Genomic DNA, 17833 nt, shown 5'->3' with positions numbered 1-17833 from the left:
AAACTTTTCCCCTCACTATAGCGAGGAAACTACAACGCAAAAAAATGCGTTAATCACTGCTTCCAGTAGTTCCACAGGTGGTAAATCATCTTTATTACTAGATTCACCTACTTTTATCAATTTTAAAGCAGTTAATTAGACTTTATTCAAGGTCAAATTACTTTACCCACTAGTGGATAAAATGCGTTTTTACCCGCTGGTATTAAAGGACAAAACACATGTTTCCGAGCTAGTAAGGGGAAAAGCATTTTGTGATTCTTAGGGATTAAATTTCAAAAATAGGTTATATTAATTTTGATGCGTACATTTTTGTGTGCTATAAATGTTTAATAAGCCTTTTAATTATATAAAATAACTGTGCAATTATTATAATCAAGGAAACCATCAACTATTATAAACAATTATATTATCACATATTATGCACACATCTGCACCGTTTTGTATAAACAGCACGTTAATGTCATTTATGCCCATCCAATTATTATCCATTTTAGATATTTGTAGGATTTAAGTACTAACTATAAAAATAGCATTCGCAACATACCTGCCCATTAAAGAAAGAAGAATGAAAATTGTTTGTAAATAGGTAAATCAGATGTAATTGAAACAGATCTGGTATAAAATGGGGTGCAATCGAGGAACCGGGCATAGTATTCGACATGGCTCTGTACTGGGTAGTGTTAGGTCTGATGCTGGTAGCTGAGCTGGAAGCGGCGTCCCGTCACGGCGTGTCTCAAAGCCGCTTGTTGGCCGCACTCGGAAAGAGTATGGAAATGTGCCGCGAGGAGGTTTGTAAAGTTTCATTTCAGTTAGAGATATACAGGAACAAAGTTTCTGTTTGAATTTTCACATGCTGATAAGTAACGTATTCAATTAGTGCTTGATGTCAAGGATTTATTTAACTATGATATACCTTGGGTCATCCCGGAATTTCATTACGGCTCATATCAACTTCAACTTCAACAATGGTTTTTGTAATCGTGACCTCTAGATTGAAAGCGCTTAATATTTATTATATGGCACGTATTTAACCGGGCGACTAAATAACCATAGGGGTGTCACATGCGTGTTACCGACCCATTAGCTTATACACTCCTTTTTGCTGTGTACTTATTATACCTCTAAAATAATTTGGTACGCGTTCCCTCGCTTGCAACTCGCTCGAAAATAGATGTGAGATATTTAAATATAACAACTCCTTTACATTTCAAGCTGTGCGGCTTTGGAATTCCCTACCCCTAAATATTAGACGCGCTCAATCTCCTACTTCTTTTAAGATACTTATCAAGCTTCACTTTTTATCTGATCATTGATCAATGATACCTTGATAGACTTATGTCCCCTATAGCTGGCATGTAATTTGTTATATATATATATTTATTTGTATGTTTATGTATTGTATTTTATTTTTATGTGTGTAGTATATTGTTTTGCGTAGTATAGTTTGTGCTAGATTTCCTCTAAGTCTACATTTAGTACACCTACTTACAATGTTAAATTTATTATTCTCCACTACCTAGGTTGTCTGGAAGAGATTGCTCTTTAGCGATAAGACCGCCTCTTGTTTTACCTCTTAAGTTGTTGTTTATACTTGCTATGTTGTTTCGTGTATTGAGGTGTGCAATAAAGAGTATTTGTATTGTATTGTATTGTATACTACTTGTGGTTTACGGGTCGCAAATACGATGTTTGAATATAATAAATATTTATTCGTGAACATAAGCAAGACAAAATACACATAATAACAACAAGACAGAAAGGAATGAGAAGTGCCACGAAATGGCCTCACCTCAGCGTGTTGCTGGTGACTTCCAGCGCTGATCTTCCGATGAAACCATCGTTTCCATAAAGAAACGATTTTATATGTGTTTTAAAAGAATCTACATCCCAATATTTCTTTTTGTTGCCTCCGCAATTTAAATACTTCTTTAAACGATGAGCTAAGTATAATTATTTAGGTGCTAACATCTATATGACTACAAATATTAAAATCTTACGCTTTACAATACTAGGTGCCAATTATTATTTTAGTCGCCAACGTATTGTTTAATGTTCCTCGGCAATATTTTTGTCGCTTGAAATTTGCTGCCGTTTTTTCAATAATAATGATGCTTAATATTTGAGGCTCATATATTTTTTTTGTCGCCACAATATTAAAACACAGCCAATTTATATTATTGTATGCCCGACATAACTTCCCGTTTAATAATTTAGTTGCCCGGTTAATTATATGCCATATTTATTTTTGATTTAGGGTCACTAAAAACTTTCTGTAGAAAACCCTACATGGAGCCAAAAAATAGGTAAACTTTGAAGACACGATGAATAAAGTAATGTTTCCTTTTTCTCTCCCACAGAGTCAATTGACGAAGGACATGTTGCAAGACTGGAGTAAACTCTGGGAGAAGGACTTTGATGTAAAACATAGAGAGTTTGGCTGCACCCTCAAGTGTATGGCCAAAAACATGGACATTATTGAAGACGGCTTAGTGCATGACGGCAAACTGATGGACTATATCAGTAACATTCATGATGGCAAGATTTTATTTATTTTATTGTTTAGGGTAGCAAGTGGCCCATTATTGTTAGTACGAGTATACATTATTGAAGATTCAAAAGCTGATTGTTAGTAGAACATAAAACAGAAAGCAGACAACACAGCAACACATAGCTACAGGACATTACAGCAATAAAACACTCACCTAGAACGGTCATGACACATTCAAAATACCGCGCTATAGATGAGTTACCTGCTGGCTACAGTGGCCCAGATGGGGTCGGTACAGGCCCGTATTCTATTCACAAAGCAACGAGGCAGTTTCTCTTGAGTATTATGGCATAGCAGTCATCAGTGTGAGCTTGTGCGAACATACCTGATGCGTTGCAGAAACGAGTCAGCCACAACATCCTGAAACCATTGTTGTACAGGACGCGCAGGGAACTGGTGGTCTTCTGTAAATAACTAGTCATGACAATACATAATCTTCACATACCTATGCCAAAATAACAATTTCCTCATTTAGAAAAATAACTTATTACGTAATTACTACTTTAGAAATTTCTTAGACATCAGATAGGCAGTTGATACTTATTGTTAAAATTGTGCTTTAAATTGCAGATCATGACGTGTCAAGAAAATCCGCAAAGGTGTACTTAGACTGCCAGAGTCAGGCTGCGGACATCGACGATGAGTGCGACCGCTTCACGCAAACATTCCGTTGCTACAAGGCTGGACTTGACCCGATAGGCCATTCGCCCTACTCCGAATTAATCAGAGACATACTCAACGAGTAATCAGCCAAAAGAAATCGACAAAACATCGAATATTAAGCCAATGGAAAATGGAATTTCAATCACGTCTGCAACCGAAACTGTAATATTCAAAACAGAACAATTTAAAAATGGAGGAATGATTTGCCTTGTATGATTCACTATTAACTGAACGGCCTTTGTATATCAATTGGTACATCGTTAGAGTGTCTAGCTCTTGCTACTGTTGGACTTTAGTTGAAATATACCTAAGGCTAAAAGTGATTTATTACATTATATTCTGCCTATCATTACTTTTCCAGAAATTGTTTCATTCATGTCATTACATCCCATTACATTATTATTTAGCCACTAGTTTATAGAATTGCAATAAACAACTGCTCGAGCAGATTTATCTTTTTTTAAACCCCAGTTTTGGTTTCCTATTATCTGTATTTTTTGGCTTCTTTTTTGGTTACATAGCTAAAATAGTAAAAACAAAACCTTTATAGAGGAAGTAGCGTCGTGTCTGTCTGTCCATCCCTATTTTGTAGATGTGTTGCACAGCTGCATTATTATGGAAGATCAAGCTTATGATCAGCGTCCAACTGATAAATGGCCCCCACCCTACCTAACGTAAAACTAAATATATAAAAATAAATAAATTAATAAATATCATACCTACTACATTTTTTACACAGATTGACTGAGCCCCAAGGTAAGCTCAAGAAGGCTTGTATTGTGGGTACTCAGACAACAATATATAAAATAATACAAACATTCATGACTCAGAAACAAATGTACATGTGTAAATGTGTATTTGTTTCGGTAAGGGTACCGTGATTCGAACCCACGACCGCAGCTTAGAAGGCAGGGTCGCCACCCGCTGGGCCAGACCGGTCGTCAACTTCTGTTTATTTAGAAGCATCTGGTCCGATCTACTATTCTGCCACGGGCAGGTCTTCCTTACTATAGACAGAAGACATGCAACTTCTCAACTTTCAATACTTCGTAATATTGCAGTGATAGGTCTTAAGCATTCAAAGCTCCGGAGCAGAAAGCTAGGGAAACTAAGCAAACGACAACTCCAAATTATAACGGGGTGTCCACAGGCCATTACGGGGTCAAAGGAATTTTGGTCGAGATGGGACACGCTGATGACAACACTGATAGTCATATTTGTGGTGAAGAGGAAGATACCGTCATCTAATGTGTAAATGTCACGCCCTCGCTAGACTAAGAGCGAAGAACATTCAATTGGAGCTGGTTACCTGGTGGCAAAGGACTTCAGAGAGCTACCCATGCGCCTCATCACCTGATACGTGGAGATGGTCGAGAAGCTCCTGAATATCTGAAGGATCTTAGGATCGTAGGGGGTAATTGCACAAAAGATCCCGATGGGCCGAAGTGTATCCGCCAATAAGATAATATTGCAGTGACTGTTTGCTACCCCATAGTCCGCATCGATAGGTTTGGCCCTTATGAAGCGTAAGCAATTGTTCCAAACTCTTTGCAGAATCGATATGTCTAGTATAGATTTGCCTGTCAATTTGGCATATGTTTTTTGTTTATTTATAAAAAAAAAAATCACTTACCGATGTGTGCTTTTTAATATCAGTCTGTGGCTTAATCGACAAATTCATGCTAGTCTGAAAGTTATCTAACCGCCTGAACTTACAGCAAAGCACATAATTAGTAAATCTGAAGCTTTAATATCTCAGAGTCAGTTCTGTGAGTCCACTACTGTCAAACTGCAGATTCAAAGTTATAAGCCCCATCATCATCATTCCCTTGCCCTTTTCCCATTATTCAGGGGCAAAATTACAAGCCCCATATATGATCTAATGTTGGACCGAATCCGCTGAGGTAGGGTAGATGCAATTATTGCATATCTAAATAATAGTCTACCTATGTCAGCTAAGTTTATCCCGCTTTTGCCTGGGTCTCCCGTACAACATCTATGGTACAGTATAACCGGTAAGGTAAAGCGAGGCAAATCTCGACTGGGGGCAATTGTAACCAATCCTTTTTTTTCATTATTACAATATGATGTTGAATTCTACATGACGTATCATCCACTGAACACGCCTACCATATATAACCGGTGGACACTCTATTGTAAATATAACTAAATACCTCCCCCCCCCCCCGAGATTTACCCCGCTGTACCTTAATAACTCTTCCAACAACCGTACACCGCGCGAGGTGCACACAAGTGCGTCGTGTACGTACGCCACACATGCAAGCGGATTTGGATAGACGACTAAGGCCGTTTTCACATTATCCGATCCGATATCGGATGTAGGAAGGATGTAAAATGTAAGATTTATGCGCTTCCAGGTCTTCATTTATGTATTTAATAGATAATTATTACTAATAAACAATATAAAACGCAAAAATTGCGGATTTAATGCCGATTGCACTCTCCTACAACAGTTTTTGTCCGAGGCACGATCGAACTGCCGATATCGGCAGGACGCTTCCGACAATTTTTGGCATGCCGGACCCCCCGCCAGTTGTCGGCCGATAATATTTGTTTGTGTGCGTATATATAATTGTTAGGTATACATTAATTGTAGTAGTGTGCGTGACAAAAATGGCGTCTATTAAACAACGGTTAATGATCGAAATTCAGATTCGTTGACAATTTCCATTGAAAAATAAAAGGTTGTAATGCATCGGTCCGAATTGTGGATAATAGTTTTTTCATCTTTTAGTAGAGATAGTTGAATGTAAAATGATTTCTTTTGCCTGACACTCTGAGTATTTTTTATGCTCGTTATTTTAATTTTACAATTTAATATTTGGAATATAATGCTTATAATCATTAAATATAAAACATTTTTTAAATATTTTTTGATACAAAATCATACTTCATTGATTTGGAACAATGCGTTTTATCGGACCTACATCCGACACTATCGGAAGCGTTTATCGGATGTAGGATGTCGGTCCGACACCCGATATCGGATCGGATAATGTGAAAACGGCCTAACTACTACTGGCCTTAGCGTCTATTTCAGACGGTTTATGGTGCAATGGCCGAGAGACATCGCTTTTGATGACTAGAGACCTATGCGAGAGCGACATATTTTGCCACATAGCTAACATAAGGGAAGCTTGCAACCGACCGATTGGATAAACTTGGAAGTTGGACAAGAATAATATGCATAATGATATTTTTTCTGTTTTCTGAATGAAATAATGTGGTATTATTATAGTAATACTTATATATCGTCACTACTTTTAAAAAATCTCGTATCTCACGCTGTTCCTCAAAGTTAAAACGCAGTAAGTCTACATGCATTCCATACATACTTACTACAATTTTTTTTTCATTGACAGACGAAGATACAAGTTTTTTTTAAAGTAGTGACGATATGTTGATGTGGCGGATGGCCAAGCATGAGCGGCGCGAGGCGTGGAGCAGTTCTTCGTGTAATGCTGACCTTAGAGCTACACTCGTATGCTACCAATGCATGAAATAAAATCGGGAATACGTTGACCATTCCTAACCTAACCTTAATTTATTACTCGGTGCCAAATATCAATAAGGATTGCTCTAATAAAGATGGATTGCATAAGAAACAACATGAAAACGGTTCAGACTTTATTTTACACCGGTTCGAATCCTACACCTCTAGCACGACAAATTCGACAACACTAAAACAGTAGCTTGACTTTGTTTCAAACGTAAACTTCTAATTAACTAGTAATGGCATTAAAGTTGTCATATAACACTTAATTAAACGGTTATTAGAACGATAAGATTCAATAAACTATAAGCGAATTAGGCACGAATGTGGTCCACGTTTACAACTCTCTTCTCAAGTATCTACAACCTTTCTCCAGCGCGGTTCCATCTAGAATCCACGACCTTTACCCAGAACGGCAAAATCAAGAATGAATGTCCGACCACCTCACAGCAGGTCGGTCACATTTCACGACCAATCAGAAAATAGGAACAAGCGGATATGATTGACAAGTAAGCCAACTTTATCATTCTTTAATATTGTTGCCATTTAAATAACACGGCATGACAAACACTCAAATGTTACCCACAAACAAAATTTAATCAATTAAAACTGTCATGTTTCGCGACTTCATACCTATGATTGATACTACAAATCTAGTGTTTACATGCGACAACCCGCGTTAATACAAAAATAACAATATTGTTTGCGAATTGGTGGCGGAGCTACCTCACGCTGCGACATCGACATAATATAATAGTATTAAATAACATTTTACTTTGGACGATGTCGAGTAACATTTATAGTAATTTTGGTCAAGCACGTGCTTTCGAACGCCGTAGGAACCTTTTGCGTCGCCGCTGCCGGAGAGTAACAGAACTACTGAGTCGTCCTTCCTTATACCTTGTCTATGGTAAACGAATGAACGGTCCTTTCAGGTTCGGGTCGGGTTCCTTTTTTGAAAAAGTTTTTAAATTAAGATCATAGATTAAAGTATAAGAAGATCATACCATCCCATACATTAAAATGCGGCCGCCTAAGAACGCATACACTACACCACACAATCGTCGCCCCAAAAGCAAACTAGCGAATCTGCCAATTTGACAAAATATACTTTTTAATGTAAATATGAACCAATCAGGAGAATGCATCTACTCAAAAAATTTCGTAGTTCTATCATTTATGGTTCCAGAGTTACATTTGTGCAATTCTGAATTTTTATGTAATTAGTCCCATTGTAAACCTACGAATCCGGCACTTTCGTGAATTCACCATGTTAAATGTATACATTAGCCCATAGCAAATGACCGAATCTAGTCTATTCGTTACTTTGCTTTGCTACTTTTGTTATCGATCATTTACCTAGAAACATGACTAGCCTATATAATATTTGCGAAAGTGTCATATTCGTAATTTTATTATGCAATATAAAAGTATATTCGCGGGATTCTGCCTTATTCGCGAGTTATAATAATTATGTTGTTTGCAGTAGGTAAATACGCGAATTAGGCATAGCTCCCAAGTGTAATTCAGTAATCTTAAAAAAGATTTGTATGCTATTATTTATACTGTCAGTTTAATCTGAAAATTTTGTCAGTTTCAACTGACAAGTTGAATACAAATCTTTTTCAAGATTATGAATTTTTAAGACTGTATGTGGCGAGCCTTAACTGGTTTTAAAAATACCAAGCCAGAAAGGTAAAAGGTAAAAGGGAAAACCTGCTTACGATACAGAAACGGGAGAAAGAGATCTCGTGAAACTTTGCCCTGATAATAAAATACCTAAGTACTATCACACATATTATCCAAATCTTCCAGAGAACAGTAAACAGTGTTACCTAACTTATTTGGCTGTGGTTTGGTGGTATTAAACACTTCTATGTATAATTGAAATATTTTTATTGGCTTAAATGTAATAATGGTTCCGGTTCCGGTTCTTGAATCGTAAACATCGTTGTACTGTCGCTCCGCAAACATTTACATTAAATAAATAGTGTTTGGCCGTAATTCTCACGAAAACTTATTTCTAACTGATAAATTAAGTGAAATAAAGTGGCGAAAAGAACAGTTGTCGTGCAAAGATTGAAATCTACACAATAAAAGTGATAAGAAAACTGTGCAATTTGGAGGTTAAGCTTGCAAGCATAGACAAACGGATGATTGAACTGTCAGCGCAGTCAGCGGCAAATTCCAGTCCAAGTGTCATCGCGAGTGTTGCCAGAAATCAAAATCGGTTACCCCGTTACTACTATTACGTTCCATTCCAAGCAAAACAAAATAATAAATACAAATATGGAAGCCCAGTTCGAACTCTATTTTGCAAAAATACAGAAAGAGATGCAGGCTCAAACTGACGTTATAACTACTAGAATAATGGAAAATATTGACCAAAAATTACAACCATTAATAGAAGATAACGATAAATTAAAGAAAAAAGTCGAACTGCTGGAGAAAAAAGTGGAATTCATGGAGAAAGAGAAAAAAAGTAACAATGTAATAATACATGGGTTAAACGAAGGTGAAAAATCAACAACTGAGCTAATAAATCAAGTACAAGAAAAATTCTTAACGGAATTAAATATATCATTGGAGGCTCATGACATCAATAAAATCTATCGCATCGGTAAAAATAAGAGAGACAACAAACCAAGGCCAACACTCTTATCTTTTGTGAGCGGATGGAAAAAGACGGAAGTGCTGAGGAATAAGAATAAATCAAATGAACTAAAGCTAACAGAGGACTATTCCAAAGACGTTCTAGAAAGAAGAAGAGCATTGCTGCCACAACTAGAGGAAGAGCGAAATAAAGGAAATATCGCGTACATAAAGTATGACAAATTGATAGTGAAAGAAGCTACTAACACAAAAGAAAACAGGAAAAGGGAGCTGTCAATTTCCCCATCAAATAACTCGCAGCCAAAAAAACAGCAAACCGCAAACCCACCCATTAATAACAAAACAAATGCATTTGACCTGATGAGAGCTAGATCTAGCTCACAATCCAGCGATTATGTGCGGCAGCGATCATCGAACGGGCCGGACGATTCATAGCAACTAACACCAATAACAAAAGTATTAGGTCCCAACCCGGCTGGTCCCCGTGGGACGACAGACCACCACCCTCCAGTAAGTTTTAATCCAGAAACAACTGAAACTAAAAACAACAATCAAATTAAAAAATCCTACAACAATGATTTTAAATGTGAAAATGGCAACCATGAAAACCAATTGAACATAATTACCTATAATGTCAGGACTCTCTCATCCCACGAACGCTTTATAGAGTTAACAGAAGCTATGCAATCAGTGAAATGGGATATAATGGGAATATCAGAAATGAGGCGCCTTGGTTCAAATATAGAAGAGCACAAAGACTACATACTATGCTACACAGGCTCGACACCTGGCAGATACGGCGTGGGGTTTGTACTAAGGAAATCTATGAAGCCTTATATAGAAAGCTACACTGGACTCACAGAACGGGTAGCTAGACTGAACCTTAACGTAATGGGAAAAAGGATCTCATTAATACAAGTCTATGCACCTACGGAGTCTGCAAAAGAAGAAGACATCACACTTTTCTATGAATCAATTATTCAAGCAATAGAAGATGCACATAAGGACTATATTTTGATGGGAGACTTCAATGCGAAGATAGGCCAACCAAAACAAAGCGAATACCTGATAATGAAATGCTATGGATATGGCGACCGTAATGACCGAGGTCAGATACTCATTGACTTTGCAACTGAAAACAAACTATCCATACTAAACACCTTCTACAAGAAAAAAACGAACCGAAGATGGACTTGGTGTTCACCCAACAAGGAACATAAAAACGAAATAGACTTTATCCTATCCAATTGCCCCAAAATATTCCAAAATATGGAAGTCTTGAACGTAGACTACCCGTCAGACCATAGACCAGTACGAGCAACATTACTCTTTAAAAATATAAAAAAAGTAGATCAAACTACAAGAACAATCAAATAGCTACATTAAAGAAAGAGAGTGAGGTACACTTATTCAGAGAGCAACTTAGGATTCACATGGCAAACCCACCAAGCCAACAAGAAGAGAGAAGTGTACAAGCTCAGTACAACACAATCATCAATACAATCACTGAAAGCTTACGGGGAGCACTGACGACAAATACGGCAAATAGCGTAGCAAAAACGCATGAAATTATCTCCCCACGCACCAGACAACTAATGAACAGAAGGAGAGAACTACATAAAATAAAAAACAAATCCCGGAGTGAAAAGAATGAACTTGCAGCCCTATATAAACTAATTAATAAATACATCGGAGTTGATTATGCTAAGCATAGACAGAATACAATAAAAAAAACACTTAGAGCAGTCTGGAAGCACAAAAAAAGCTTATAAGGAACTAACAACAAACAAAGCATGGATAGAGGGGCTAAATTCTTCAGGGAAGACTCTACAGAACCGCACAGAGATCATAGAGGTGGCCACCAGATTCTACAGAGACCTATACAGTGAGAAGTCTGTCATGGAAAACAATACCGAAGAACCTATGCCACAAAATAAACAGGAAGTTGCAGAAATCACAGAACTAGAAGTTGTACAGGCTTTAAACAAGCTAAAAAGCGACAAAAGCCCAGGGTCAGACCAAGTGACCAACGAAGCATTGAAGGAAGGCCAGGCAACACTAGCTCTACCCTTAGCAAACCTGTTCAACCAAATACTAAGAACATCAGAAATACCCTCCCAATGGACCGAATCAAACATCATTTTAATATATAAGAAGGGAGACCCAAAAGATATCTCCAACTATAGACCAATAAGTCTGCTGTCAGCCGTGTACAAGCTTTTCTCTATAATTATTAACCAACGAATAAGCCCAACTCTAGAACTACACCAACCTATAGAGCAAGCGGGCTTCAGGAAAGGGTTTTCCACCACCGACCACATACACACACTGGAACTAGTAATAGAAAAATACCAAGAGAGACGGAGACCACTGTACATTGCCTATGTAGATTACCAGAAAGCTTTTGACACGGTTTCACACAAAAGCATATGGGAAGCGCTGGGAAATCAGGGAGTAGAACACCATTACATAGAACTCCTCAAGTGCCTCTACAAAAACAGCACAGGGAGAGTAAGACTAGAAAAGACGGGTCCGAGCTTCCCCATAAAGAGAGGCGTAAGACAGGGAGATCCTCTCTCCCCAAAAATATTTATAGCCATCCTAGAGTTAATTATGAGACAGCTAGACTGGAAATACTATGGTATAAATATAAAAGGCAAATACTTAAGTCACCTACGTTTTGCAGACGACCTCGTCGTTCTGGCTGAAACAGGATCTCAACTTCAAATTATGGTGGAAGCTCTACATAGAGAAAGTATTAAAGTAGGTCTTGAAATGAACCTAGCTAAAACTATGATAATGACAAACAGTACAGAGAAAACAATAACAGTAGGAAATAAGCCCTTAAACTATACTAAACAATACATATACCTCGGAAAACAAATAAGTTTCAACAAGACAAACAACGAACTGGAAATTGAAAGGAGAATACACAGCACGTGGAACAAATATTGGAACTTGAAAGAAATCTTCAAGAGTAACATGCCCATAAGCCTAAAAACTAGAATTATGAACTCGTGTCTACTACCAAGTCTAACTTACGGCTGTCAAACATGGAAGTTCACAAAAAAAGTCAAAGATAAAATAAGAACTTGTCAAAGGGGAATGGAACGAAGTATGGTCGGCATCAAAAAAATCCAAAAAATAAGGCATACCAAGATAAGAAACTTTACAAAGGCCAAAGACGCACTCAGACACGCCAAACAACTAAAGTGGAAGTGGGCGGGACACGTTTCACGAATACCGGACCAGCGCTGGACTAAAAATGTGACGTCATGGAAAGGGCCACTAGGAAAACGGGGCAGAGGTAAACCTGTTACTAGATGGGAAGACGAAATCAAAAGTATAGCAGGTCAAAATTGGATGCAAATAGCCCAAGATAGAGACGAGTGGAAAAATCTGGAGGAGGCCTTCACCTGCGAAGACGGGGTTCTTGCAAGATATTAAAAAGATATAAAATAAAAACTATATAAATTGTTAAACATTTTCAAAGCAAGAAATAAAAGGCTATTTTATTTTATTTTATTTTATTTTATAAATGTAATAATGATATCAAATATAAGCATTGTGCGCAAAAAGTATCTTAAAAATCAACTCTGAACTAACTTTATTGCTTCGTAATATAATTGAAATTGCATAAGAAAAAAGGCCGTTATATTTTTTGAGACAATTAAAATAACATATTTTGAAATATTACTGTGATGGTAAGTAAATATAATGGTTCTGTGTAAGAATGTCATAAAATATTTATTTATTTATAAATGTCTCCACATTCGCAACTTTACAACTAAATGCAGATGAATAAAACCTGCTATTGTTTTTACATGCACCATAGTAAACATTCAAATGTGGCATTTTCGCCACTTTGCATTAGCTCATAATGATTAGAGGATACATTTTTCTTACGAAAGTGCCAATTTCGTTAGTTTACTGTGGTGAATTTTCCGACCTTTTTTTTCTATGTATGGGATCAGAAAAATGCGAAAGTGCATTTACTTCGGATTCCAGCAAAGTATATATATCTGAAAAATAGATTAATACAGTGCATAGATTTAAAACCCCTTACGCATTAAAAATATAACTTCAACTACAACTATGACTTCTAAAAAAAATATGTTTATTTTTTACTAACTTATAATCCGTCTCCTGTAAAACGTGTATTTGGCAGATAGGCGACTTTGCTTTTGGGACGACGATATAGCCGGCGCCAAAAAAAAATGTCTTGTAGCTTTCGATTATACTTGTAGATGGCGTTAAGTGTCACTTTTGACATAGATTTACGACTCAAAAGTGACACTTAACGCCAATCTACAAATAATCGATGGCAACAAGGCATTTTTTTGTGGCGCCATCTATGTGTGGTGTAGTGTATGCGCGTTCTGGGGCGGTCGCATTTTAATGTATGGGATGGCATGATCTTCTTATATTTAATCTATGTTTATATAGAAGAAACAAGTTTATCTATTTGTATAGGGGCCGAGCGTGTCAGATTTTGTACCTACTGAAGTTATAACTTGCCTGTGATTTGAAATATATCTCAGGCCCTTGAGTGTTCATAATTTTTGTGTTGTTGCAATAAAATATTACGTAACAAGGCATATTCAACTCACAAAAATTGACGTCCGAAAGCTGCAAGCTGCGATTAAAGACGGATAACTCAGTGGATTTTAGTGAGGTCATTTGACAAGGTAAGTAGATATGCTTGCATGATCTATGGTATATATGACATCTGTGGTCGAGCTAAAATACTGACGTAGTGATTTTAGAAAAGTGCCATTAAAATTACGATTTATACACTATAAGTAACGTCAAAAAGGTTTATCATATTTTACGTTTCCTGCAGTCTCCACTAGTAGTATATTAAACGCCTATATATAGTAGTATAATACGCTTATATAATCTTGATATGGAGATAATTTTATTTAGAGTATTTTTTATTTGGTTGCCCTGAAAACCAGCGCTATGGCTAACTTAGTCATCGGCATATGCTGAGTGGCGACCATTTTGGTGTATAAAGTGTAGTAGATGTAATAGGTTAAGTTTCATGTTTTTTTATACACCGAATAAACGTTTCGTTCTTTCTTTTTTTCTTATTCTTCAATATTATTATCAACTTTATGTATCGTTATATAATATTATACTTCTTTAATGTTTACTCTTTTGTTCAATAAAGCTATAGGGAAATATAAACCTTAGTGATGGGACACGATAGCTCTTTTGACATCTTTGCAGTGTGTTATAACAAGCAGCAGGGCTACTCGTAGGTATGTACCTTATTGTCAACAATTACATTAGCACATATAATGCACACATCTACATCCGTTTGTATAAACAGAACAATAATGACATTTATGCGCATCCATTTATTATCCATTGTAGATATTTGTAGGATTTAATTACTAACTATAAAAATAGCATTTGTAAGGCCGTTTTCACATTATCCGATCCGATATCGGGTGTCGGACCGACATCCTACACCCGATAAACGCTTCCGATAGTGTCGGATGTCGGTCCGATAAAACGCATTGTTCCAAATCAATGAAGTATGATTTTGTATCAAAACATATTTTTAAAAAGTTTTATATTTAATAATTATAAGCACTATATTTCAAATATTTTATTGTAAAATTAAAATAACGAGCATAAAAATACTCAAGTGTGTGCAGGTAAAATAAATAATTTTACATTTAACTATATCTAGGTACTAAAACATGAAAAAATTAGTATTCGCAATTCGGACCGATGAATTACAATCTTTTTTTTCAACAGAAATTAATCATTAACAGCTGTTTAATAGACGCCATTTTTGTCACGCACGCTACTACAAACGTATACCTACATTATATACGCACACATACAAATATTATCGGCCGACAGCTGGCGGGGGGTCCGGCATGCCAAAAATGACGGAAGCGTCCTGCCGATATCGGCAGTTCGATAGTGCCTCGGACAAAAACTGTTGTAGGAAAGTGCCATCTGCATTAAATCCGCAATTTTTGCGTTTTATATCGTTTTTTAGTAATAATGATCTATCAAATACATAAATAAAAACCTGGAAGCGCATAAATCTTACATTTTACATCCTTCCTACATCCGATATCGGATCGGATAATGTGAAAATGGCCTAACATACCTGCCCATAAAAGAAGGTATAATGAAAATTAGATGTGAATAAATTAGATATAATTGATACAGATCTGGTATAAAATGTAGCGCAATCGAGGAATGGTCATAGTATTCGACATGGCTCTCTACTGGGTAGTGTTAGGTCTGGTGCTGGTAGCTGAGCTGGAAGCGGCGTCCCATCACGGCGTGTCCCAAAGCCGCTTGTTGGCTGCAATCGGGAAGAGTATGGATATGTGCCGCGAGGAGGTTTGTAAAATTTTATATTTCTGTCGGAATTTTGTTACGGCTCATGTCAACTTCAACTTCAAAAATGGTGTTTGAAATCAGCAATGCAGATTGAAAGTGACACGCTTTTACCGCTTAATATATTTTTGATTTATTAGGGTGCCTACACAGAGATTCAGAAGTACAAACTGAAGGTTTGCCAACGCGCTATGGAGCGCAACATTCTAGGTGTCAAAAGGACCGATCGAGTCCGAAACACTACGCTGCGCTCAAAAACTCGCATTGCTAATGTTGGCAAAAAAACTGCCAGCCTTAAATAGGACTGGGCCGGCCACGTCTATCGCATGCATCCGGATAGGTGGGCTAACATAGCCACCAAGTGGATGCCGACGAAGAAGCGTGGGCCGGGCAGTCCCAGGCAAAGATGACGAAACGATCTTGACGCCTTTCTGAAGAACTGGCCGGAGGAAACGGAGAATCGGGAGTCATGGAGAACAAGGGGAGAGGCCTTTGCCTAGAAGTGGGACACTGAAATAGGCTAACAAAAAAAAATAGGGTCACTAAAAATTTTCTGTAGAAAACCCTACATGTAGCCAATAAATAAGTAAACTTTGAAGACACGATCAATAAACTAATGTTTCCTTTTTCTCTCCCACAGAGTAAATTGACTACGGACATGCTGCAAGACTGGAGTAAAATCTGGGAGAAGGACTTTGAGGTAAAACATAGGGAGTTTGGTTGCACCCTCAAGTGTATGGCCAAAAACCTAGCCGTTTTGGAAGACGGTGCAATGCATGACGGCAAATTGTCAGGCTTCATGAGCAACATTCACGATGGTAAGATTTAAATGAAAATTTCCACATTTGAAACAAATACCACTGAAAAACTGTTCAATTTAATTTTAGAACTAAACGGGACTTAATCGCGTAAACACTTACATTTATATTTGACCTGGCGTTTCGAACATCACATTATGTTCGTAGTCACGGGTAGACTGGCGAGGAATTGCATCAACATCTTCTAGCCGCGCCAACGTCGCGTCGTCCGCGTCCTAACGTTGGGCCAAATATAAATGTAAGTGTTTACGCGATTAAGTCCCACTAGTCGGTTTAGAATTGCGATCTGCAAAGGAAAATATCGGGAAAAAGCAATTCGAGTTAAACCGAAGACTTACGCTGTCGTTCCTATCAACTGAATACTTACGTTATTAGTACTTTAGAACGAAAATATTACAGACGTCAGATGATAGGCAGTTGATACTTATTGTTAAAATTGTGCTTTAACTTGCAGATGAGGATATGACAAGCAAATCTACAAACTTGATTCTAAACTGCCACAATCAGGCTGCGGACATCGATGATGAGTGCGACCGCTTCGCGCAAACATTCCGTTGCTACAAGGCCGGACTTGACACGGCAGGCCACACGCCCTACGCCGAGTTAATCAGAGACTTACTCAACGAGTAATCAGCCAAAGAAAATCGACAAACCGAACTGCAATCACGCCTGCAACCGAACTTGTTCAAGACAGAATATAATATAAATATACAGAAATTATTGCCTTGTATGACACTATAATGGCCTTTTTTGTAAATTGGTATATCGCTAGAGTGCTATTAAGAGGACTTGAAGTATACCCATTGATTTTTTTAAAATTATATTCTGTATCATTTCTTATCCAAATTTTTTTCACTAATGTCAATTACATCCATCACATTTTATGTAGCCACATTATAGATATGCAATAAACAACTGCTCGAGAATACTCCTTTTTAACCCCAGTTTGGTTTCCTATTATCTGTATTTTTGGCTTCTTTTTTGGTTTAAGGGTTCCGTAGCTAAAATGGCAAGAACGAAACCATTATAGAGGAAGTAGCGTCGTCTCTGTTCGTCCATTCTTATTTTACAGATGTTGACACTATCCAAAGTATCGAATGGCTACATTATTATGAAAGATCAAGCTTAAAATTATGTTCAATATCTCTGCCATTTATCAGTTGATAGATGGCAGAGATATTGACCTGATTTTCATCATGAGATTTATAACCTCTACATACATTTTGTGGTTATTGTTAAAATTAAATGGGTTTCCTCTATTTGGCATTCATTTGATTGTCCGAAACGATTTTCGCATAACAGACGCAT

The 17833-nt window shown here is 37.2% G+C and overlaps 2 protein-coding genes across 2 annotated transcripts; both read left to right on the top strand.

Moving 5' to 3' along the window:
- Positions 1 to 661: 661 nt before the first annotated feature.
- On the top strand, positions 662 to 3658 carry LOC125238470 (general odorant-binding protein 2-like). The gene is made up of 3 exons (XM_048145830.1): positions 662 to 788; positions 2358 to 2535; positions 3119 to 3658. The coding sequence occupies exons 1-3, from the start codon at positions 690 to 692 to the stop codon at positions 3292 to 3294; spliced, it is 453 nt and encodes a 150-aa protein (XP_048001787.1). The 5' UTR covers positions 662 to 689; the 3' UTR covers positions 3295 to 3658.
- An 11898-nt stretch (positions 3659 to 15556) lies between these two features.
- On the top strand, positions 15557 to 17451 carry LOC125238464 (general odorant-binding protein 2-like). Its single transcript, XM_048145822.1, has 3 exons — positions 15557 to 15710; positions 16348 to 16525; positions 16980 to 17451. Exons 1-3 carry the CDS (start codon positions 15564 to 15566, stop codon positions 17153 to 17155), a joined length of 501 nt encoding a protein of 166 aa, XP_048001779.1. The 5' UTR covers positions 15557 to 15563; the 3' UTR covers positions 17156 to 17451.
- The last annotated feature ends 382 nt before the right edge of the window (positions 17452 to 17833 follow it).

The sequence above is a fragment of the Leguminivora glycinivorella genome, chromosome 23, assembly GCF_023078275.1.
Source record: "Leguminivora glycinivorella isolate SPB_JAAS2020 chromosome 23, LegGlyc_1.1, whole genome shotgun sequence".
Lineage (NCBI taxonomy): Eukaryota > Metazoa > Arthropoda > Insecta > Lepidoptera > Tortricidae > Leguminivora > Leguminivora glycinivorella.
This window is presented reverse-complemented; position numbering and strand designations above follow the sequence as displayed.